The sequence below is a fragment of the Mustelus asterias genome, chromosome 6 (assembly GCF_964213995.1).
Source record: "Mustelus asterias chromosome 6, sMusAst1.hap1.1, whole genome shotgun sequence".
Lineage (NCBI taxonomy): Eukaryota > Metazoa > Chordata > Chondrichthyes > Carcharhiniformes > Triakidae > Mustelus > Mustelus asterias.
The window spans coordinates 51,406,363-51,432,139 of NC_135806.1; the positions used below are offsets into that span (position 1 = coordinate 51,406,363).

Below are 25,777 nucleotides of genomic sequence, written 5' to 3' on the forward strand. Positions count from 1 at the left end.
TGCCTGAACATTAATAACACCCATTCCCTCCAGCCATACACAAATTTACTGAACAGTTTTTGTTTGTGTGGTAATGGGACAGGTTGCCCCTTCTGCCGAAAGACCAATGGACGGAGTCAGTGTTGTGCTTGTGGTAATATGATTGTTACACTTCAAAAAGCACTTCATTGGCTGTGGAGCAACTTGGGGGTATAAAGGTGCGACATAGAGACAAGTTCACCTTCTTTTCAAGTTTCTCCAGTCTTTTTTATAACTTAGTTCTTTGATACCAGTGATCATCATGATTCCTCTCTGCATTGCTTCTCATGATTGTATTTCTCTCTTCTGCCCCAATGGTCTGAATCAGATGCAGTACTCAAGGTAATATTGACAAATTTGCTTTGCATAGTTTCATTGCACATCTGACATTTTATCGGTTTTGGTAATTACAGCTCTGCACTGGTTGGAAATGTTGAACCTTGAGCATACTAGGACTCCTGGGGTGGGTGCCTCTCAACTTCATCCTTAACTATTTTGATGTCATTCATGTAATAAATGAACCACTTATTTTATTCATGCATTGGAAAGGCAGGCACCAATTTTGATCAACGAACAAAATGGGCAAGAAGAAACAAGAAACGAATTCACTGCACCAAGATGCTTATCTCTCAGGGCTGTTTCCTCAGCAAATAGTTGTGTGACACCTATCAAAATATTTCTCCGCTTCTACCTCTAAAGACTCACCCTTGGCATGACATGGAAACACAATGGCTGGAATTCTCCCAAAGAAATTCTAAGTGTCAAATTTGCGTGAAAACTGGAGTAATTCACGCTGTTTTTTCCAGTGGAAGTTCAGTGAAGAATCTCCCACGTGCTGTTACTGCAGAGGTCCCTACCATGAATATCACTAAAAATCAGTGGGCGGGCCCTATTCCCGCTGGAGAATCTGTCAGCACTGAGATCGGCGCTTGCGCAGTGGCCCTGCACTGCTGGCCTCCCAATTGCTGGCCAGCTTGATCACTGGCACAGTCCCATGATCCCCGCATTTCCGGCTCTCTGAGCACCCCACCCCCCCTTCCCACCATGGCCCAATCACTGGCCCCCTGACTATTCCTGGGCCAGCCCCAAATGCCCTCCTCCTGGCCAGCCCTGATCTCCAGCATTCCCCCTCCCCCTGGTTTCCCACCCTCACAGTCCCGACCTGATCGCTGGCTCCCTCTTTCCCAGACCAATCCTGTCTGCAGAGTGGCAGTCGGACCCCTCACCCCCACCAATCGCCCCACCCCCTTGGCACTGCCAAGATGCCAATGCCCAGGAGGCACTCTTCCTGCAGGCCACCCGACCCTCCGGGGGGCCCCGATTGCCACCCCCTTCACTCCAGTGGGGTTGGGCTGCTGATGGGGTGCTATAGTGATCCCTGCTGGATCTGGGCCCACTAACCGCATTCATAGAATCCCTACAGTGCAGAAGGCGGCCATTTGGCCCATCGGGTCTGTACCGACCACAAACCCCCCTGAAACTAGTGTCAATTTTTAGCATGGCCAATCAACCTAACCCATGTAGCTTTGGACTGTGGGAGGGATATCATTTAAATGATATTAAAATGACGATTTAAATGATCTTTGCGCCTCCCCACCAATGTCCGGCACGGAGCTGACACCACCGGAAATCCAATGCTGGGAGACGCTAGTGAGGCACAAATGCAAGAATCTCCTAGCCCACTGCGATTTTTTTTTTAAATTAACGCAGCGGAATGGGAGAATTGTGACCAATGTCATCAATTAAATAGACATCTCTAGGGCACGTCTGCTGGCATTGATCAAACAAAGAATACTCTGCTGACTTGTCTTGACGGAAGATGGCCACATCCCAGGGATATGCTAGATGGGAAAGTGATCAGAAGAGTATCTAAGATACTGATTCAAGGATGCTATCAAAAGAGAGGTGAAATCCCTCGATATCAGTTTCAACAAGTGGGGAATTCTAGCTGACAATCCATGCAAATGGTGACACGAGCTGAGCGCAGGAATATGGCACCACTACATCATGTCATTTCAGAGCTTCATAGCAGACACGAGGCCTACAAACAAGGCATCTGCTGTGATCACCCTGCTCCACTGGCAAGGGGCAACTTCATGTGTAGCACTTGTTGCAGTCTTCCCTTTCCAGAATTGGCTTATTAGCCATCAAAAGAAGTTCAGCAGATGATCTCACCTGACCAAATAAAGTTATGAGGCTGCATTCCCATAATCTCTTGCAAATTGACAGATGCCAACCATTTTTATTTCTTATGTGCAATACTTTACTTTGGTCTGTGTGGAATTTTATCTGTTTTGTTCTGCCGGTTACATATTTTTCCCAACTCATGAGCTGCCGCTTTGGATTCCACTGCTCTTGCTTGTTTTGCATCAGATTTGATGTTTACTAGCTTGTATTAATAAAAATAGAAACTGTGTTGATCTCGTCGCTGAGTCCTAGAGCAGGCACCCTGATCAGTATTTCCTTCCATGATGATAGCACCACTCATTAATTGACAGCAATAGCTGCTATTTCCAGCCAGTAATAACATACATTTAAGAATACATTTTCTAATGAATGATCTTTTCAGACTTAGCGTTTTTATAAATTAACTGGTAATTCATTTTGAAACAATGGCCTGTAACTTCAGTGGTGTGGCAATCAGCAGCAGATTGCCACTCCATAGCAACTTACCTTTGCTTGAAATGAAAGCGCCTGTCTTGCCTAACCTTCCTGATTCAGACCAGTGAGGTTCAGGCAGCGAACGCATCCCGGCTCCAGTGACGGAGTGCAAAACGAACAGAGCGAAGGAGGACTCTTTGTTCTTTTTGAAAGGGAGAAGTTAAGTTTCTAAGATTAAGTGATTGGGATGTGGGGGTTGGGGTTTGGACATCCAAGTTGGAGTGGTCGAATAGGGGGACTGGTTGTGTAGGGAGGCAGTTGGTTCAGGGGGTTGGGGAATCCCATGCAGGGGGAGGGGGGGGGGCAGTGCTTAGTTGTGGGGGGTCGGGGTGTGGGATCAGTACTGTGCAGAGCTTGGTATGGGTGTTTAAAATAGTTACTCTGAAGTTGGAAGTTTTTTATTCCCTTTTAACTCTTTCAGAGAAACTATGAGCATAACTTCAGATGGTTCTGCCATTTTAACAATTTAAATCACTTTGACGGATGGTTCCTAGCACAGCGCAGTTGTCCAAAGGAAATTAGCTCTTCTGGACAATTGCTGGGTAAACCCTTACAAGGGAACTTATGAGAGGGATTCCCCAGGGCATCTTTGGGATACACCCCCACAAATGTGATGCTGGGGAGTCAGGAATTTATGGCCCAAACAGTATTGTCCGTAACAATATTTAGACAAGAATTTTTCTTACTTTGACCTTTGCCTTGAGCATCAAAACTTCTCTGTGGTGTAATTTACCTTCTTGAATTGACTTATTATTGTCACATGTATTGGTTATACAGTGAAAAGTATTGTTTCTTGTGAGCTACACAGTCAAAACATATTGTTCATAGAGTACATAGGGGAGAAGGAAAGGATAGGGTGCAGAATACAGTGTTGCAGTTACCGATAGGATGAGGAGAAAAATCAGCTTAATATACGATAGAACCAGTCAAAAGTCTGATGGCAGCAGGGAAGAAGCTGTTCTTGAGTTGGTTGGTATGTGTTCTCAGACTTTTGTATCTTTTTCCCAATGGAAGAAGGTGGAAGAGAGCACATCTGACGTGTGTGGGGTCCTTGATTATGCTGGCTGCTTTTCTGAGGCAGCGGGCAGTATAGACTGTGTTAGAGAATGGAGGACTGGTTTACGTGATGGACTAGGCTGCGTTCACAACTTTTGGTAGTTTCTTGCAGTCTTGGTCAGAGCAGGGGCCATACCAAGCTAATGTCCACTGCAATTTTAAGTTGTTACTACATCCATGGAACTCTGGCTACCAAACCTCATTAGCAATAATCAAACAATCACAGAGATTTTCCCAAGAATACTTAGGGCATGCATCGTAATCATTATGCTCGTAATGTTGAAAGCTGCATCCTTCCATGATGCCATCCTTGATCTCCTATTCTGCCCACCTCCTCCGGCCCCTTTCCAACCATATGACTCATTACATCTTTATCCCTCTTCAGTTCTGTAGAAGAGTCATATAGACTTGAAACATTAACTGCTTCGCTCTCCACAGATGCTGCCAGACCTGCTGAGTTCATCCAGCATTTTCTATTTTTATACTTGAATATTGTAAATGTACAGCAGTTGTCAGGTGTAGTTTCAATATTATGGTACTGTGAATAGATTGCATGTAGCATTGCATTCGGTAGTTGGCAGGATGCAAGAATTACTGATAATTTAGTACTCTAAATCACAAACACACCTTTTAATTCATTGCAGTTCAGGTATTTGACAGAACCTCATAGTCCCTGTTAAAACACAGAATTACACTAATACTAATTGCTCCACATCATTGTTATTCAACCCATGACATCGTCATTCAGTGGAAGCCAGTTGTAGTTTTCATTTTTATTTTTCTAATTGAGAAGCAGTATACACTTACATAGATATAGCCTTATTTATGTTCCTCAGCATTTGGATACATTCGGTCCCATAGATACAAAATGAAAGAAGTCTTACTATCAACACCGTGGCACAGTGGTTCGCACTGCTGCATCACAGCGCCAGGGCTCGATTCCCAGCTTGGGTCACTCTCTGTGCAGATACTGAACAGAATACCCGGTAGCCTACATGTGACACTCGTAAATACACTTTAAAAATAAGTGATTAGGTAATTTATTGCACAGCTTATGCACCAGTAAGTTCAGGAATATAGTGCTTGTCAATCTGGCTGGCTGTTTAGTGGGAAAATTAAAACATTTATATCAGGTATTGCCTTTCTTTTCTCAGCTGCTTATTATTATCAAGCCCATAGGAATAATTCCTAAACCGTAGATGGGTGACACAGTGGTTAGCATTGCTGCCTCACAGCGCCAGGGACCTGGGTTCAATTCCAGCCTCAGTTGACTGTGTGGAATTTGCACGTTCTCTCCGTGTCTGTTTGGGTTTCCTCTAGGTGCTCCAATTTCCTCCCACACTCCAAAGATATGCAGGTTAGGTGGATTGGCCATGCTAAATTGTCCCTTAATGTCCCATGGTGTGCAAGTTAGATGGATTAGCCATGGGAAATGTGTGGGGTTACGGGGATAGGGCCAGGGAGAGGGCCGAGATAAGATACTCTGTCAGAGAGTCGGCGCAGACTCGATGGGCTGAATGGCCTCTTCTACACTGTAGGAATTCTATGAAAATAATTAATAAAGTCAACATTTATATTAGAAAATTCAACAACACTGATAACGTAAAGTAGATTTTAAAAAACAAAAATGGTGAAATATTCTGGGCATTCCTTAAAATTTAGATAATGCTGATGTTTATTTTTTTAGCCTCTTCCAGTCCTCAAAAGCAAATAAATGTTTCTGGTCAGAGTGTAAAATACATCCCAGTGGCTAATTTCTGTGTTGCCATTTTCTGTTTGCCAGGCCAAGGGCTGACAGAATAATTAGGTTTTGCACCCAAATTAAAGGTTTGTCCACAAAACCTTGAAGAAAAACATGAAAGTTATGAGAAAATTAATAAAATGTCATTGTATCCAGTAAATTACTATTAATTGTACTGACTATTCCTCTCAGAGCTTTGACCACTTCAAACTGTTGTAAAACTAAAAATCAATATTTTAAAAACCTAATTTCAGCAATGCATTCAGACCACTTTTGATCTGAAATGCACTGATTAAATCATAGTTGTTGTATAAAGTTTTGTGAAATTAAGGTCACGTTTTGCTAAAAATAGTTTCCAAAAGTTTAAATTTAAATAATTCTAATGAAAGTAAAATACAACATGGTCATTTTTTAAAAATCGCACAAAATATAAAACCATCTACTCCATTCTTGGGATGTGGGTGTTACTGGCAAGGCCAGCATTTATTAGTCGTGCCTAATTGCCTTTGAGAAGATGGTGGTGAGCTGCCTTCCTCAACCACAAGCCGTCTATGTGGTATAGGTGTGAGTGCTGTTGGGCCAGGAGTTCCAGGATTTTGACTTGGCAACAATGAAAGAATGGCAATATACTTCCAAGTCGGGATGGTGTGACTTTGTGCAAAACTTGCAGATAGTAGTGTTCCTGTGTGTCTGCTGTGTTTGTTTTTCTAGGTGATAGATGCCACAGGTTTGGAAGGTGCTGTTGAAGGCACCATGGTGAGTTGTCACACTGCATTTTGTCAAAGGCACATGCAGCAGCCATGGTTTGCCTAGGGTGAGGAGTGAATGCTTAAGGTTATGGATAGGGTGCCGGTCAACCAGGCTAAGTTGTCCTGGACGGTTTTGAAATCCTTGAGTGTTCTTGGAGCTGCATTTATCCAGGCCTGTGGATATATTCCAGCATATTGTAAGTTGTCTCATGAAGAAACCAACTCCTACCGGTCTCGGTACTATACCCTTACAGTCCCAAACACACTAATTCTGCACAGCACACTCCTGACTTGTGTCTTGCAGATGATGGAAAATCTTTGGGAAGTCATGAATTTGCCACCAAATATCCAACTTCTTGTAGTCACAATGATAATGTGGCTGATCCATTGTATGTCAAGACAACTAGGTTAGATTTCTTATTAGAGATGTTCATTAACTGGCACTAATGTGGCACAAATGCTACTTGCCATTTATCAGCTCAAGCCTGTGTTCAGGTTCAGATCTTGCTGCATGCAGGCACTGCATGCATCAGTATCCAGTAAGGCTGAGAACTCAAACAGCAATGCCCTAGGATTGAGATGATTGGCCTCTCAACAATCACAATCATCTTTCTTTGCACTGAGCATTCCCATTTTCCTCAATTTTATGAGGGATCATTGATATCGTACTCTGTGAAATGCCACTTTGATGTTACGAGTGGTTACTCTTAACTCACCTCTGGAATTGGGCTCTTTTGTGAAGGTGTGGACCAAGACTGTAATGAGTTTGGGATCTGAGTGATTCTGCCGCAATGCAAAGTGAATATGGGTGAGTAGGCTACTGGTAAGTTGGTGCCATTTGGTAACACTTTTATTTGTACTTTCCATCGCTTTGTTGACGAGAGTAGTCTGATGGAGCTGTTGTTAGCTGGATTGAATTTGTCCTGCATTTGTGAACAGGATATATCTGTGCAACTTTCCACATTGTCAAGTAGACAACAGTATTGCAGCTATACTGGAATATCTTACGAGTTGTGGTGAGTTCTGGAATACCAGCCTTCAGGACAGTAGTGGGATGTTGTCAGGGCCCCACAGCCTTTTCTGAATGTAGTGCACTTAACTATATTTTGACATCACGTGGATCGAATTGCTGAAGGATGGCCATCTGTGATGGTGAAGATTTCAGGAGGAGGCTGAGATGGATCATCCATTTGGTAATTCAGCTGAAGATGTTTACAAAAGCTTTAGCTTTTTTTTTGTGATTGCTATTTGAACAGCCTGAGTGCAGTGTTAATTTCAGCCATGTGCAAAATAGTCAATGATTGCAGTCGGCTTCCAGTTGACAGAAATTGAACTGAGATTGATGTGATTTTTTAGGTTAGTGTATTAAAGGTTCTGAAAATAAGGCAGGTATGTAGGAATAACATACAAAGTAGCCGTGAAATAATTGAATGGAGGAGAAAGCAAGAGAGACTGAATGCTCTACTGCTTTTTCTATGTTCCTACGACAGCACATTTGTCCACAAAGTATTTAGCACAGCATAAAGTTCCAGTGGGATACCGCTGGGGGAGGTAGTGTCTCAGGGGAATGCAGAAAGTGCCAGGTCTGTGGCACCACGAGTGACTCAGCTTGCACAGTGGGGAGAAAAAAGAGAGTGGGAGAGCAATTGTAATAGGAGATTCTATAGTATGGGGAACAGATAGACGTTTCTGTGGCCGCAGATGTGACACCTCTCTGGTGCCAGGGACAAGGATGTCACTGGCTATAGGACATTCTGAAGGGGGGAGCATGAACAGCCAGAGTTTATGGTCCATATCGGTACCAATAACTTAGGTAAGATGAGGGATGAGATCCTGAAAGCAGAGTATAGGATGCTGGGAAATAAATTAAGCAGCAGGACCTCAAAGGTAGTAATCTTGGGACCACGCCCAGTGCCACATGCTAGCAAGAGCAGGAATAGAATAGACGAGATAAATGTGTGGCTGGAGAGATGGTATAGGAGGGGGGGATTTGGATTCCCCAGGCATTTGAATCGATTCTGGGGAAGATGGGACCTGTACAATCTGGATGGGTTGCACTCCAGCAGGACCGCGACCAATATCCTCACAGGGATATTTGCTATAATTGTTGGGGAGAGTTTAAACTAGAGTAGCAGGGGGTTTGGGAACTTCAGCGTGGAGATACAGGAGAGGCTCACAAAAATAGAAATGAAAGACAGAAAGCAAAAGTGGAAGGCAGAGGAAACCAGAACTAACAGCAAATAGGCCTTAGATTTTTGTACTATTTGTAAAAAATGTTAAGTCAAGTCTAAAAGCACTGTATCTGAAAGCACAGAGCATTCATAATAAAGTGGATGGGTTAATAGTGAAAATTGATGTAAACATGCTAGGATTGCGATTACTGAGACATGACCTGCAGGGTGACCAAGTCAGGGAACTGAATATCCAGGGGTACTTAATATTTAGGAGGGACTGGCAAAAAGGAAAAGGAAGTGGGGTGGCTTTGTTAGTTCAAGATGAAACCAGTGTAAGACTGAGAGAGGATATTGGTTCAAAAAATCTCGATGAAGAATCAGCCTGAGTGGAATTAAGAAGCAACAAAGGGTGAAAAACATTAGCGTGAGCTGTCTTCAGGTGTCCAAACAGTAGTGGTAAAGTAAGGGATGGTATTAAACAGGAAATTAGAGGTGCATGTACCAAGAATGATACAGTAATCATGGGTAACTTTAATCTACATAGCGATTGGTCAAACCAAAACCACAATAATACTGCAGCAGATTAATTCTTGGTGTGTACGCGATGGTTTTTTTAGATCCGTTTGTCACGGAACCAACTAGGGAACATACTATCTTAGATTTGGTATTATGCAATGAGAAGCGGTTAATTAATAACCTTGTTGCATGGGGTCCTTTAGGGAACAGTGACCATAACATGATAGAATTCTTCATTAGGATGGAAAATGAAAAAGTCTGATCTGAAACTAGAGTCCTAAATTTAAACAAAAGAAACTATAAAGGAATGTGATGTATGCTGGCTACGATAGATTTGGGAATTTCATTAAAAGGCGTGACGGTGGATAGACAGTGGTGCGTATTTAAGGAATGTATGTATTGCAGCAGTTATACATTCCTATCTGGCGCAAAAACACAACAAGAAAAGTGGCACAAATATGGCTACCGAAAGACCAAAAGAAATTAAGGATAGTGTTAGATCCAAAGAGGAGTCACATAAAGTTGCTAGAAAAAGGAGCAAGGCTGAGTATGAGGAGTAGTTCAGAATTTAGCCAAGAAAGACCAAGGGAAAAATAGAGTATGTGATTAAATTTGCAAGTAGCATAAAAGCAGACTGTAAAATCTTCTGTATGTAAAAAGGGAAAAGATTAGTGAAGACAATTGTTAGGTCCCCTACAGTCTGAAATGAGAGAATTTATAGTAGAGAACAAGAAAATGGCAGTGCAATTCAATGACTATTTTATTTCTGTCTTCAAACAGGAAGACACAAATAACTTCCCAGAAATTCTCTGGACGAGGGGTCGAGTAAGAAAGAGGAATTGAAGGAAATTGGTATTACTTTAAAAAAAAAGCGCTGAGAAAATTTATGGGACTGAAAGCTGATGGCTGGAATTCTCTGGCCTCGCCCACTGCTGAGATTTTCCAGTCCCGTTGCAGTGAATGGAGATTTGGCTGAGCGACAAATTCTCCGTTCTCGCTGGTTGGAGGGAGGGGGGGGGGGGAGAGCAGGGTATATGACATCCGAGACTCCAGCTGATAAATCCCCATGGCCTGATAATCTGCATCTCAGGGTATTGAAGAAGGTGGCCATGGAAATAGTGGATGCGTTGGTTGTTATCTTCCAAAATGCTGTAGATTCTGGAACAGTCCTGGCAGATTGGAGGGTGAGTAATGTAACCCCACAATTTAAAAGAGGGAAGGAGAAAACAGGTAATTATCGACTAGTTAGCCCAAAATAAGTGGTAGGGAAAATGCTCAAATCGATTATAAAGGCTGTGATAACAGAACGCTTAGAAAATAATATGAAAGGAAAATCATGTTTGACAAATCTACTGGAGCTTTTTGAGAAAGCAATTAGCAGAATAGATAAGGGTGAACTAGTGGATGTGCTGTATTTGGAATTTAAGGAAGCTTTTGATAAAGTTCCAAAATTAGTATGCAAAGTTAAAGCACATGGAAGTGGGGATAATATATCGGCATGGATTGAGAATTGGTTAGAAGACAGAAAAGAGAGAGTCAGGATAAGGGGATCTTTTTAGGTGGTGACTGGTGGGGTGCCACAAGTATCATCAATGTTTGAGGCCCCAGCCTTTCACAATGTACATCAATGATACGGATGAGAGAACCAAATGTAATATTTCCAAGTTTTCTATTGGCACGAAACTTGATGGAAATGTGAATGGTGAAGAGGATGTTAAGGGGGGGGGGGGAGTGGATGAATGATGGAGGAGGAGGAGGAGGAGGGGTGGTCCAGATCATGGGGTCATCGTCTCAGTCCTAAATGGTATCTTGAGACGAGGAGTAAAGTCTTCACTCAGAAGGTGGTGAACCTGTGGAATTCTTTACCAAAGGAGGCTATGGAGACCAGGTAACTGAATATATTTAAGATGGAAATAGATAGAGTTTCAGACTCCAATGGCATCAAGGGGTATGGGGAGTGCGCGGGAGAATGGCATTAAGGTAGAGGACCAGTCATGATCATATTGAATGATAGAGCAGGCTCAATGGGCTGAATGACCCTGTTCCTATTTTCTGTGTTTTTATGACATCTTTCTTGCCTGTCAGAGATGCCTTTACCAATTCTGCAAAATTGGATATCCTGGAAGCTGCAGAAACTGCTTTCTCTACCTGTTTACTGGCTGGATTCATCATTTAACCTTACTTCTCACACTCCCAGAAGTAACAGCATCCTCTTCCCACACAATGCTAATAATTTCCTTGTCGGTCAGCAATCTAGACATCGGTACTTCCTTTTTGATACTGGCAGTCAATTCAAACCCCCTTTGGCCTTGCAGTCACAACAGAGAGCTCATGTGCCTTCATGACTTTACAGCTTCAGAGTTGGCCCTCAGGCCCTTTACGGGATTGTTGACTGTATCAGATGCAGCTGCTTCCTTTTCTTGTGGCATGTATTTGCAATGCTTGAATCTGTTGGCAATGATTCCATATTTAGATATAGGCATTTCAGATCAGCCACATAGTTTTATCTGTCAACGCAACCTTTCTGCATTTCAATGCCATAATTTAGTGAAAGTGATGAAACCACTCCTTAGAACAGTAGACATCCATGTTGGTTTTTGTTCTGTAGTTTATAACAAGAGCAAAAACACCATGAAAGTAATGGGGGCAATAAATTGGTCTACACCTGTTATTGGGTATCAGGGTCATGATTCACCATCTATGTATGCCAGTTGCCATTGCAGCAGGTAGCATAGACAATTTGGTATTGCCTCCTCATTTGTCTGCATTTGGTTTTTGTCCAAATGGGGCCCATGCTGTTGGTTGACTGAGCATTGAGCAAAGGGTTGAGTAGCATGTGCTGATAGCATATGGTGCAGCCAGACTGCTTTTTGAAAACAGTCTGCACCCCCTTGAAGGGAAGCTGCACTCAGTGGAATTGAGCATCTGCTGGCTGCCTGTATAGATAATGAGTACATGTAAAATGGTTGCACTAGGGAAGAGAGAAGGCTCTTAGGTTCACTGATGCAGCACTGGAACTTTAGTGGTATAGATGGACAGGGGGAAAGAGGCCATGTTTTCACAGGATCTAGAGGACCACCCTCTGAAGAGGATGAGAGCAGGTGGCCAGATAGCTCAATGCAAGGTATTTAAACCTGAGGACCTGATAACAGTGCTACAAGAAGTTTGCTGACCTCATCTCACGCAGGTGATTAAGGCAATTGAATGCATCTTCACATAACGTCCTATACCCACGACACAACCAGCATCTCGCATTGTTCAATGCAGCACATCCTCATCATTCAGACGTCAGCAATTGCTGGTGCTCAGGACCCACTCCTAACATCCAGATATCCTACCTCACAATAAAACACATTCTGATGATGCTAGCCTCACATCTAGCTCCATCTATGTATTTGTGGGAGGCACATCAGTAAAACATAGTGGAGCACAGACATGACATTCTGTTGCAGGGCAGGTTTGGGAGGAAACTGAACAGAGCCAGTTGGGGATAAAGATGCCTGCATTTCCTGAGCCCTTGGTAGATATGGTTGTCCACACCATGGGGCTGGCTCTGACAGAGCCTGTAACATCCAACGTCATTGCAAATATTAAGGGTGATGGTATTTTCCAGGCTGATGCCCCTTCTCAATTCCCAGCTCTGTTTCACCCTGCTATCTGGAAGATTTATATGCTGTTCTTTGGTGAGTGACAAGTGAATGCGTTGAACAGACCTCCTTAGTCTACATTTGTACATCCTGTGTCAGATCAGCTGATGCAGATGTTTGACTTGTGGCGAGTTGGGAAGCTTCCACTCGCGCACAGCATCCCTGCCCGAATGGCCAGCATGAGGGCTGTGCCAAAAGCACTGAATGTCTCTCTTCAAAGGTTCAAATATCCATGATGTTGGCTCCAACAGTACTATAGATATAAATTTTGCACTCATGGAATATTTGAACTACTACTTTCTTCCACCCAGCTTTGCTAGCAAACTGTGACAGTAATTTTCTGCTTTTTCCCTCCCTAAGTATTTCCAGTTGATTAAAACTAGAATTCTGCTTGGATACTATTATGAAGAAAGAACAGATCCATTAACATTAAAGATGTTTTTCATCTAATAGCATTTCTTAAATTCACTGGAGTTCACTTTACATCCAAAATCAAAATTAGCTCACAATGTCTAGAATTTTTTATAATTGACAGCAAGATTGTTCATTGAATGCATTGAGTAATTGAGTTGCGGACGCGGATTCAATTGTTGCCTTCAAAAGGGAATTGGATAATTAATGGAGAAAAAAATTACAGGAATATGAGAAAAGAGCAGGGGAATGGGACTTAGTAGTTTGCTTCTCGAGTAAAAGGTAAGTTAGGCTTGCTGCGCAGATATCTATATATAAATGCATGAAGCATGGGAATAAAGTTGGTGAGCAGTAGGTGCAAATAGCAACAAAAGAATATGATGTTGTCACGATAACAGAGACCTAACACAACAAAGGATAGAACTGTGTACTAAATATTCCTGGATACAAAGTGTTCAAGGTGACGAAGGAAAGGAAGGAGAGGGGCAGCAGTACTGATTAAGGATAATATTATAGTGCTGGAAGAGAGGATGTCCTCAAGGGGTCAAGATCAGAATCCATTTGGTTTGAGCTCGCAAATGACAGAGGAACCATTACACCACTGGGCGCATTCAATAAGAAGTCTAACAACACCAGGTTAAAGTCTAACTGGTTTATTTGGTAGCAAACGTCACTAGCTTTTGGAGCGCTGCTCCTTTGTCAGGTGGAGTGGGAGATCTGCTCACAAACAGGGCATACAGAGACACAAACTCAATTTACAGAATAATGATTGGAATGCGATTCTTTACAGCTAATCAAGTCTTAAAGGTACAGACAATGTGAGTGGAGAGAGCATTAAGCACAGGTTAAAGAGATGTGTATTGTCTCCAGACAGGACAGCTAGTGAGATCTTGCAAGTCCAGGCAAGTTGTGGGGGTTACAGATAGTGTGACATGAACCCAATATCCCAGTTGAAGCCGTCCTCGTGCAGAACCTGGCTATCAGTTTCTGCTCAGCGACTCTGCGTTGTCGTGTGTCGTGAAGGCCGCCTTGGAGAACGCTTACCTGAAGATCAGAGGCCGAATGCCCGTGACCGCTGAAGTGCTCCCCAACAGGAAGAGAACAGTCTTGCCTGGTAATTGTCGAGCGGTGTTCATTCATCCGTTGTCGTAGTGTCTGCATGGTTTCCCCAATGTACCATGCCTCGGAATATCCTATCCTGCAGCGTATCGTAGACAACGTTGGCCGACTTGCAAGAGTATGTACCGTGTACTGGTCCAGGCAGCTGATTTGTTGCTGAACCACTCTAATGGTCTGCTGTTTGATGTTTGTGGGCATCATGACTCTATTCTAAATATGCTTGCCAGATGCGGTTGGGCTGGGCACTATGAGCCAGTGGTAAAGCAAGTAGTCCTTGTTGCCCAATAGCCACCCTCTGCTTTTTTGCAGTGGCTGCAAGTGTATTGTTGCAGAATGAAAGCATTATGACTGCTGCCAGGTTACCAGTATTCACAGGCATGACGTACTGAGCATGGTTATACACCAACCATACGTTGAGCAAATGGTAATCCTTGAAGATACAGTATATCTCAGCTTTGAGATGTGGTTCCTGCAAAGCCTCATGTGTGCATTCTGTGGCAATCTGCACTCTTAGGAAGCCTCCTATCTTCTCAAGAGAAAACACAACAAACGGTCCTCTCCTGACATAATAGGAGTTTGTCACCGTTCTGTAATAATGGAAGACAAATTGAGATTGGTTTCATCTGCTGCCTCCTTCGGCGTAGAAGGAGACCAGCACACACACATTCATGGCAATGGTCATTTTCACAGTCATTGGCAGTGCCATCCTTGCCCTACAGTGAGGCTGTAAAAACGGTTGCAAGGGATGATAGTGTTTCCTGAGCCACCCCCTTTGTAAAGCACAGACAATGCATACACCACTGCTGGCTTTGTTGGAGGTATGAGTATTCCTGGAAATAACTAGATAGATAAGGTCTCCTTTGCTTCTCTTCCATCTGCTCCCTCAAGTACCAGCTTTCCCTTTTTTTGCTGCCGTTGTTCTACCATTCTCTCTCATGCTGCAGTCCATGGAGGATTGCAATTAGAGCACTCATGACAGGGACCAAGTGGTCTGACCAGAACCCTTGCAGTTACCACCACGATTTTCTCCATATAGAACACCATTTGACTTCACTAACCAACAACCAAGCAATTCTCTAACTCAGCAGAGCTAGTAGAATTTAATCAACCACTAACCTCGTAATGATTGATCTCTTTAAATAATACTGGTGGGTCTGAACCCTTCCTGATGCTGAGCACATGCTCAGTTCTGTGTTTAAGAGAGGGTATTAGAATGGCAATATTGAAAATGGTAGTAGTGGCGTTAAATCAGCATTACACTAACACGTATCCAATGTACACTCCTAAAGCCTGCGCTAATGACTTCAACAAGTTAACACTCAGGGTGTGCCACATTGGAAATGTGTGCTTGCGATGCCAGTTTGATACCAAAACGATACCATGATGTAGAAATTGTGGGCGCAGAGGAGTCCAAATTAGTAGGAAACACCCTTTGGTAACATCAACTACTTCTGCAGTGACAGAGGTCACCCTTAGCTCAGCAGCATGAAAGTCAGAAGGGGAAATGGTGACATAGTGGCAATTTTTTAACTGGACGAATAATCCAGAGACCCAGGCTAATGCTGTGGCGCCATGGGTTCAAATTCCACCACTGCAACTGATGGGATTCAGTTAGTTAATCTGAAAGTGAAAGCTATTCTCATCTATCATTGATTGTTTGAAAACTCAATTTATCATAGAATCTCCTACAGTGCAGAAGGAGACCATTCAGCCCATCAAGCCTGCACTGACAACAATCCCATCCAGGCACTATCCCCCTAACCCTACGTATTTTCCCTGCTAATCCCCCTGACGGGCAATTTAGACCAATTCACCTAGCCCACACATCTTGTTCACTAATGCCCATTAGAGAAGGAAATCTATCATCTTTGCCTGGTCAGACCCACAGCAATGTGGTTGATTCTTAACTGTTCTCTGAACTGGCCTAGCTAGCCATTCAGTTCAAGGGCAATTAGAGTGGCAACAAATGTTGGCCTTGCTCGCAATGCCCATCTCGAATGAAAGAATAAAGAAAAAAAGTTGAAGGTTTGAGACCCACTTTCGAACAGAAAATGAGTTGTCCAATTGCATGACAAGATTTATACCTCAACCAACATAACTAAAGATGGCTGGTTTTCTACATCACAAGTGTTAGTACTTTACAAAAAGGACTTGATTAACTAAAATGTCTTATGAGTCCCCAGTGATGCTGTATAGTTGTAAGTTGTTTCTTATATGAAAAAAGGAAAGATAGAAAATATTTGGTTTTTTTTCTGTTCAGAAGGTTTACACGCTAAACAGGTGCTTTTAAAATGTATACAAAAGAATATAAGAAGTAGAAATGGACAAAAACTTGAGAAAGAAGTGACATTAAATTAATATGTTATTGGAGAACTACTAGCAAGAGTTAGGACTTTATAGAGAGGAGTTTAGTTTATCAGGAGCTGTGAAGTACAGTGAATTCTTTTCAAGATCACTTAGAAGGTAACATCTAGTGTGAGCCTTTGTATTTTGAAATGAAAACACAGTCTACAATAGTACAGCTTTTGTCTGTCCACACTGTTCTGATTGGTCAGTGGGTTGATTTGTAGGTGGAGCCAGGTGTACACTGAGCCATGAGTGACACGTGGCTGCCAGTGGTTGGTGGCAGGATGAGTGGTGGGTTGGTGGAGAAAAAGAACAACAGAAGATAAAGGGAACCCAACAACAAAGTCATCCTGGTTGGAGGGGTGGGAAGCAATGATGTGGGAGGGGTGGTTTGATGGCAGTAGGGTATGGTGATGGGTATGGTTGGTGGCCAAGAATAACGGGAAGGTAAGGAAGTCCATCAACATGGTTGGAGAGTTTGGAAGGGGTGGGGTTGGTGGTGCGGGGGAATATCTTAGGTGTGGGAATGGCATTCGGACATGGCAGAGGATGAGGGTGCGAAGGGGAGGGAATGAAAGTGGTGGCATGGAATGGGTGGCATGGGAAGAACAAAATAGTATGGGGTCGGGATGGCAGTGGAGTCGGGAGGAGTGAAAGGAGGAGATGGCAGCAGAGTAGCAGCAGGGGAAGAGGGATGGCAGTGGAAGGCTGGGCAGTCATTTGCAGCAAGACTAACCCAGACGTATGCCCCCCCCCACCCTCATTCCTGTTCCATTTTGATTTGGCACAGCCTTGTGTTTATTTTTGGCATAACAGATCCTATTGATTTTTAATTAGTTGTGTGGAGATGCCAGTGTTGGACTGGGGTAGGCACACAACACCAGGTTAAAGGCCAACAGGTTTATTTGGTAGCATGAGCTTTCGGAGTCTCGCTCCTTCTTCAGGTGAGTGGGAGTTGGGTTCACAAGCAGGGCATATACAGACACAAACTCAATTACAAGGTAATGGTTGGAATGCGAGTCTTAACAGGTAATCAAGTCTTTCCAGGTACAGACAATGCGAGTGGAGAGAGGGTTAAGTACAGGTTAAAGGGGTGTGAATTGTCTCAAGCCAGGACAGTTAGTGAGATTTTGCAAGCCCAGGCAAGTTGTGGGGGTTGCAGATAGTGTGACATGAACCCAAGATCCCGGTTGAGGCCGTCCTCGTGTGCAGAACTTGGCTATCAGTTTCTGCTCAGCGATTCTGCGTTGTCGTGTGTCTTGAAGGCCGCCTTGGAGAACGTTTACCTGAAGATCAGAGGCTGAATGCCCTTAACTGCTGAACTGTTCCCTGACAGGAAGGGGACACTCCTGCCTGGTGATTGTTGAGCGGTGTCCATTCATCCATTGTCGTAGCGTCTGCATGGTCTCACCAATGTACCATGCCTCGGGACATCCTTTCCTGCAGCGTATCAGGTAGACAACGTTGGCCGAATCACAAGAGTATGTACCGTGTACCTGGTGGATGGTGTTCTCACATGAGATGATGGCATCTGTGTCGATGATCTGGCACGTCTTGCAGAGGTTGCTGTGGCAAGGTTTGTGGTATTGTGGTCACTGTTTTCCTGAAGGCTGGGTAGTTTGCTGCGTACAATGGTTTGTTTGAGGTTGCGCAGTTGTTTAAAGGCAAGTAATGGGGGTGTGGGGATGGCCTTGGCGAGATGTTCATCTTCATCGATGACATGTTGAAGGCTCCGGAGAAGATGTCGTAGTTTCTCCACTCCAGGGAAGTACTGGACGACGAAGGATACTCTGTCCGCCATGTCCCGTGTTTGTCTTCTGAGTAGGTCGGTGCGGTTTCTCGCTGAGGCGCATCGGAACTGTCGATCCTGTTCTTACGTGGGTGTCTTTCAGCGTCTGTAGGTGTCTGTTGTGATCCTCCTCATCTGGGCAGATCCTGTGTATACGGAGGGCTTGTCCATAGGGGATGGCTTCTTTAATGTGTTTAGGGTGGAAGCTGGAGAAGTGGAGCATCGTGAGGTTATCCGTGGGCTTGCGGTACAGTGAAGTGCTGAGGTGACTGTCCTTGATGGAGATGCGTGTATCCAAGAATGCAACCGATTCTGGAGAGTAGTCCATGCTGAGTCTGATGGTGGGATGGAACTTGTTGGTGCCATCATATAGTTGTTTCAGTGATTGTTCGCCGTGAGTCCAAAGGAAGAAAATGTTATCGATGTACCTAGTGTATAGCGTCGGTTGAAGGTCCATAGCGCCCTTTACCAGTCAGCAGCCAGCTTCCCGGTGTGAATAGACTCCATCCTCTCCCCTTACTGGCGAGAATCACAGTTTGCCTCATTCGTTTTCTAAATGTCATAAGATTTGATTTGTTTTTCCCTCGCCGAAGGAACAGGTCTGAAACTCTCCTGTTCGGCACTCAGTTTTTTTTTTATAAACTCGAGCCTTGTGTTATTTTAACAACATACAAAATGAGTATATGTAATTCTAAAAATATTTCAGCATTTTAAAAAGCATTTGGAAATAAAATGAGATAAATATTTTAGTGATTAAAGTTTTATCTTTTGATCATAGCATGCATTTTTATGGTGTTTCTGAGGCTGTAAACAAAGATATCCTGCCTGCATGCTCTGTCTGAGCCCTCAGATCACATTTGTGCTCTCATGGTAGCAACAGGAAGGTTATTTGTCACTGACATTCTCAGAGACCTGCTATGTAGTTTATGATTATAGCATATTTCTGACATACTGCGTCTTGGCACCAGATCTCAAAAGTGTTTGTCTCCTTTTGTTTTCCTCAAAAATTCTTGGCAGAAGCCCTTGCGTTTTTATAATTTCACCCATACTATATGATTCGATTATAGACTGCGGATCTCAAGAAACCTACTTGACAATTCTTACTTTACACTCAGTTTTTCAGTATAAACTAGCAGATCTCTCCTGTTTTTCAGTATGTACAAGTAGATTCCTCCTGTTATTGCTTACAGTAAGTTGGAGGAAACCTTGATGCTTTTTGGCAGTTCAGGGGAAAGGACCTAGATTGGCAGTACTGGAGGAAAATGGGGTGGAATAGATGGTTTGGATGCATCAACATCTCAGCTATTTTGTTGTTGTAAGATGAGAGAAGAAAGTGGTCATGGAGAGTCAAAGCTGCAATAGGACACCCTGGGGTGCATGGTTATTCACAGAGACCAAAATACTGCAGCAGCAACAATACAGGGACAGCACCAGGAGCAGATGTCGTAACTTTGGCTTTCTGGGGAAACCAGGCAGTTTAGGGACTGCAGCGGTTCAGGAAGGCAGCTCACCACCTTCTGAAGGACAATTAGGGATGGGCAATAAATGCTGGCCTACCCAGTGACATTCACATCCTGTAAAATAAAAAGAAATTCAAAACAAGAGCAGAGGAAACTTGGATAAACTCAGCACCTCTTCGGAGAAAAACAGAGTTAACGTCTCAAGTCCTGACTAAGAGTCCAAGGACTCAAAACTTTGTTTCACTCTTAATAGATGCTGGCAGATCTGCTGAGTTTATTCAAGTTTTCTCTGTTATGATTTCTAGCTGTAGGTTATTATTCTTTAGGAGGTAGTCTATGAGTTCTTCTGAAAGGTGGAAGTATAACTTATTGGGTAAAAGGGACAGGTAAGTAACAGGAGTAAAAAAGAAACTTGAATTTAATGTTTATAATTTCAAAGTTTGCAGCACATTTGTTTTCAAAAAAGTGTGTTTTAGCCCTGTGCAGTACCTGCTGAGGAATTCACATACAAAATCAGTTCATATTCAAGCTGGGGTATTTCCTTTGGCTTACAGGCCTCTGACCTTCAGCCCCTTCACTTCAATAAGATGTTAAATTTTGACTGGTGACATGGACACGACAGGCCAAATCGCCGCCTTTTGTGCTATCACCGCCTTCTCTGCTGTCGCCGCCTTCTCTGCTATCATCGTTCTATGATTCTGTGGAGACTGCAGAACTGGAAATGCTCCCAGCCTAACAGTTTAGAGTAGTTTAGTGCTTCTTTCATATCTGATGTACACTTTTCTGTCCCGAAGAGGAACCAAATTTCCACCATCATTCCATTACTTCAATATTTGAATGCATCCTGATCCGTTTTCTTCTGTTTCTTTAGAGCCCAATATGCAGACGTCTGAGGCTGGTTCAGACACCACATCAACCGTGACTTTGCAGACATCAGTGGCAGGACAGCAGGCAGTGCAGGCCCAAGTGGTACAACAAGTACCCGTTCAGCAGCAGGTAAGTCTTCATTCGATCTGAAATGGCAATGATGCCTTCTCTCCATTTTCACCACTGTCTTTGTTCTGATGGTGAGAGGGAGAAATAAGTGACCCCATCCCAGATAGTCAGCAGAGCCATCATTAGTCATCCATGAGAAGATGCCGAATAGTAGGAATCCATAGTATCCCTGCAGTGCAAAAAGAGGCTATTTGGCCCATCGAGTCTGCAGCAACTCTCCAAAAGATCATCTCACCCAGGCCCACACTGCAACGTACCCTATACCCGTAATCCCATACATTTACCATAGTCAATCCACCTAACCCTACACATCTTTGGCCACGAAGGAGCAATTTAACATGGCTAATTCACCTAACCTGCATATCTTTGGACTATGGGAGGGAACCGGAGCACCTGGAGGAAACCCACGCAGACACGGGGAGAATGTGCAAACTCCACACAGCCAGTCACCCAAGGCTGGAATCAAACCCGGGTCCCTGGGGCTATGAGGCAGCAGTGCTAACCACTGTGCTACCATACAGCCATAAGTGGAGGAGATTCCAATCTATGTGTAGAACATAAAATAATTGGTATCTGGCATACATCAGAAGTACTTCACCTTTGCCTCCTTTCACTTCTCAGCAAGAACGTTTCAACTATTGTTTATGTTTTCTTTAATTTACTGTCTTTAGAAATTGATTTTAATTCAGAGAAGAATTGTTTCCTTAACTTCACATACAGAGGAGCATGTACTCCATTGCCATATTTTGTAGACTTAAGCCATTATTTTAAAATTGTTTTTTACTCAGTGTGTCACATGGGACTTCAGTTGAACTGGTACCAACTGAATCAGCTGTCGACTGGGAAATGAGGCTCAGCTCACCAACAACAACCAGTTGAACTGATGATATCACTGGTGCTTCTGCCAGTTCAAGTAGTGATTTTTATGCCCACCAGATTGACAATTTTACCGGTTGAACTGGTCCCAGTGAAACTGGTGGCCACTTGAGGGTCTTAATAGATACAGGCGAGGGAGAGCGGGCAGGCAGCTGGAAGGCCAAATTCTGAATTTTGCCTGCAAATCCAGGGGGAAGGGGTGGGGGCTTAAAGTTTAGCCTTTTGTTTTGGTGCATGTATCTTAAGGTAGGAAAATGGAAAGTGGAAAAGGACACTTACCCCCTCAAGCCTGTTCCGTCATTGAGTAAGAATATGGCTGACTTGGTACTTAACTCCATATTGTTCCATATCCCCATATTTCGTTCACAAAAATCTTATCAATCTCAGATTTAAAATAAACAATAGACTGAGCATCAATTGCTGTTTTCAAAAGAGAATTCCAAACTTCTGCCACCTGTTGTGAGTAGCATTGATTCCTAATTTCACTCCCAGGAGCCCTAGCTCTACTTTTTAGACAATGTCCCCAAACCAAACCATTGGAAATGGCTTCTCTCTCACTCCTCTATCTGTTTTCCTTAATATCTTGAAAATTTTGATCAGATTACTTCTGAACCTTCTAAATTCCAAGGAGTACAAGCCGAGTTTGTGTAATCTCTCCTTGTAAATGTAACCCTTGAAGTTCAGATATAAGACACTAGATATTCAACAGATACTATTCAACCATCCTGAAGGAACTGGGGCAGATAGTAATTCATGAAACTTTTGTGTGTGGCCTGTTGTTTTACTGCACTGCACTCCTGGAAGATGTACTTTTTTTGGCATTTCTAGGATATCTGCTTAGCAGTTCTATAATCTGAAAGGTGCATCCTGGGCCCTTTTAATGACAACAATCCGATTTGCAAATCTATTGAGGCTCTTTCGATTTGGCTCACCAATTTTCAAACTGAAACTATTTTAAATATTTAACAGGCCTATGGCGTTGGTTCACAAAAATACCAGGAATTAAGTAACTCTCTCAATGCACTAGGGATGATTTAAAATTATTTAAATAAGGCAGATCTATTTCCAGTTGCAGCTGAAACTGGCAAAAATGATTCGCTTTGGAGACTGAGACTGAGGACAAATTAAAACACTAATTACTGGAGCTGAAAAGGAACTTTTGCAGCAGATTTTAATTTGCTTGAACTGAACTGATGTTGCGGGCGGAATTCTGCCATTTTGAGACTAAATGCTGTGGTGAGGACAAGAATGTGGAGTGTTTCCTGCTGTGGGAATACACGCAAATCTTCCAGCCCTGACTGCATTAATTATGCACCTGGGTGTTTCACATCGTATTCAGTGGTGGGACAGACCTGGATGGCGTGTAGTTCACCATCTTGTCCGCTTGCCATATTGAAAAGATTCCCAGCATCACCGCCCACTGTTGAAGAAAATGAATATGGATCTCTGGGCACACCCTGATGCTGGAAGATGGACCCCCTCCAGGACACCTGACCCAGAAAGTCCACCTGCAGATCAGATGCACCCCCAACCAAGTGCTGTGCAGATCCAGGGTTGCAGACCGCCTCCACCTTGAACTCTGAGGTAGCCCCCAAGCATTGTTCAGATGAGTCCTGACATCTGCATGCCATGTTGTACAAATGTGTTTTGTGCAGGGTGTATTTCCGCCAGCATCTTGGAAGGGTTAGGGCCTTTATCTGCATCCCATGGTTGTAAATGAAGTTAATGCCATCCTCTGGTGGATTTTCCGATCCACCATGGTGGACACCAGTGGAAGATCCCACTGTAAATTCATGATGGCATGAAACCAATTTCTGGCCCTCCCGCCATATTCTCCCACAGTGCCTGCCCTCAAACATGCTGGAAGATACTTGGGGGAATTGTACCCTGTGATTGATAGATCGAGGTCCACGGACGTTTTTTCTCCCACCCATCATGAAAGGCTGTGAGTACTTGGTATGGCATTCCCAGTAGGCATATCTTTGTTTGCAAATATAATGGAGATAAAGGAGTGGTGCCGGATTGAGGGAAGGAGAGTCAGCAGCATATGAGGAAGATGCATCCTACAATGTATTAAACTCTCAATTTGCAACCAGATCATGGAGATCTAGTGAATATCTTATCGAGGAGCTTGGTGTGAGATAGAGGGCCCGATTTTACCAAAACTTCGCGCCCGTTTTCGGACTTGAATTCCCCCCCTCAGGGAAGAGATGTCAGAATCCATCCCCCCCCCCCCCCCAGGGAAGAGATGTCAGATCCCCCCCCCAGTGCTGTCAGCGCTGCCTTAGATGCAAATGCGCTAGGCCCCGCCCATTGGACCCGCGCCGAAAAAAGGCGTATGGGGGCGCTGGAGCACGGCTGCCGGGCGCGGGTCTGATTTACGACCGCACCCGGCACTTAGAGCCGATGTGGTAAAATCGGCCCCAGAGTGTTTCTTTTGCAAAATAAGAGCTGTGCAACCTATTGAATGAAGATCTGCCTGGGCTGCTCTGCCTGTGGACGTGACAGTGATAACTACACTTAATTTACATGCACCGGCGCATTTCAGGCACCAAGGATCTTTGTGATATTACTCAGTGTGCCATCTAGACATGCGTTTGTCAGGTAACTGCCACACTATTCAGAGTAACTGTGGAATTTGTAAAATTTGACAAAGCAGCATGATAGGACAAGACAGTTTTATCACTTTATTGATTTCCTCATGAATGCAATATATCGTACATCTGTGACATTCAGTTCCTGAAGTTAATCCCTAAATTGAGAAGAATATCCAGATTGAATGACAGAATCAAATGAATTTTCCACATCAATGCCAGATTTGATGCAGGGTGCCATTATGCTTTCACCCTGAGGAATTCTGCCTCTCCCTATTGTGCAATGGAAAATAACCCTTCTAAGTATTGCCAGAACAGTATTGAAAGAGTGTTACAGTTTGGCATGTTCTTGTACAAGTAGCCGTAGAGAAAAGCCACCTTGTTCTCCAAGTGGCACTTGTGCTGCCTTAATAAGTCAGGAGGTCCTTTGTAATAAGATCCTCGTTGAATCACGAGTGACCAGGAGGACGTAACGACTGAATGATTAAATTTTTCCACAACTCACACCAAATGTAACCTGTATGCATTAGTAAAAGCAAAATACAAAATACTGTGGATGCTGGAATCTGAAACAAAAAAATGCTAGAAAATTTTAGCAGGTCTGAAAGAATCTGTGAAGAGACAATAGAGCCAACGTTTCGAGTCTGGATGGAGGGTCATTCAGACTCAAAACGTTGGCTCTATTGTCTCCCCACAGATGCTGTTAGATTTTCCAGCATTTTCTGTTTTTGTTGCAGATTCCGGCATCCACAGTATTTTGCTTTTATCTTAATGTATCCTCCCCCAATCTGCTCTCCACCCTTATTGGCCACTGCCCTTCTAAGTAGTTAACTGTGGGCTGCTGCTGACATTGCAGCAGTTGAGTCTTCCATCCCTCTTCAATGACGAGCTGCCTGAGGGTATATGATAACCAGTGCATAACCAGTGGGCGATTGTATTCACATTATGGCAAGTTTACATGAGCAGATTCCTATATTAATTTAAATGTAAGGACATAGATATAGCAGTCCCTGAGACAAAATTATGATCAAAGCATACCAATGAAAGTAAATTTGTAGAGATGTTGTGCATACAGGCATAGGACTTCTAAAATATTGCAGATTTTTCAGATTTATTGACTTAGAGATATGAGGAGAAGAAAACTTAGAAATACCAGGAATGGTCATTAAAAAAACCAGTAGAACTGGATCAGAACTGCAAAGAACCAGTACTTAGCAATGGGACCAAATTGCACCAGATTAAAAGCAGCAGATTTTAAAAAATGCAGGTATCAGGCTTGAGTGATTTCTTTTAAAACTGGACTTTAACGAGCGTCCCTTCTCTTAATCACTCTGTCCCCTTCCGCCCACTGTTGCTTCCATATATCCGTTACCCCACCCTGTCACTTCTAGTTGGCTGACTTCATACAGACTTGGGACTGGGACGACTGTTATTAGATCATCTTCAACCAATCATAAATAAGTGTTAATAATGCAGCACTGCTCGTGCCACCTGGCTAGAAGGTCAAACTTCTGAATCAGTACTGCACTAAAATGAATGGGAAAATTCAAAACATCACAGCAAAATAAGTGAAGAATGCAACATGATGGAAAATTCTGACAAACTGTTATAAGTTAGTTATCAT

At 43.4% G+C, this 25,777-nt stretch overlaps 1 protein-coding gene across 5 annotated transcripts in view; it reads left to right on the plus strand.

The window, feature by feature from the left end:
* The window catches only part of rfx3 (regulatory factor X, 3 (influences HLA class II expression)), a 348,433-nt gene that overhangs the window by 148,976 nt on the left and 173,680 nt on the right, over positions 1–25,777 (plus strand). For all 5 annotated transcript variants that reach the window (XM_078214298.1, XM_078214299.1, XM_078214297.1 and 2 more), the window contains one exon: positions 20,559–20,683. In XM_078214298.1, the coding sequence (XP_078070424.1) occupies positions 20,567–20,683 (117 nt within the window). In that variant the 5' untranslated portion in view covers positions 20,559–20,566. The remainder of the gene's footprint in view (positions 1–20,558; positions 20,684–25,777) is intronic.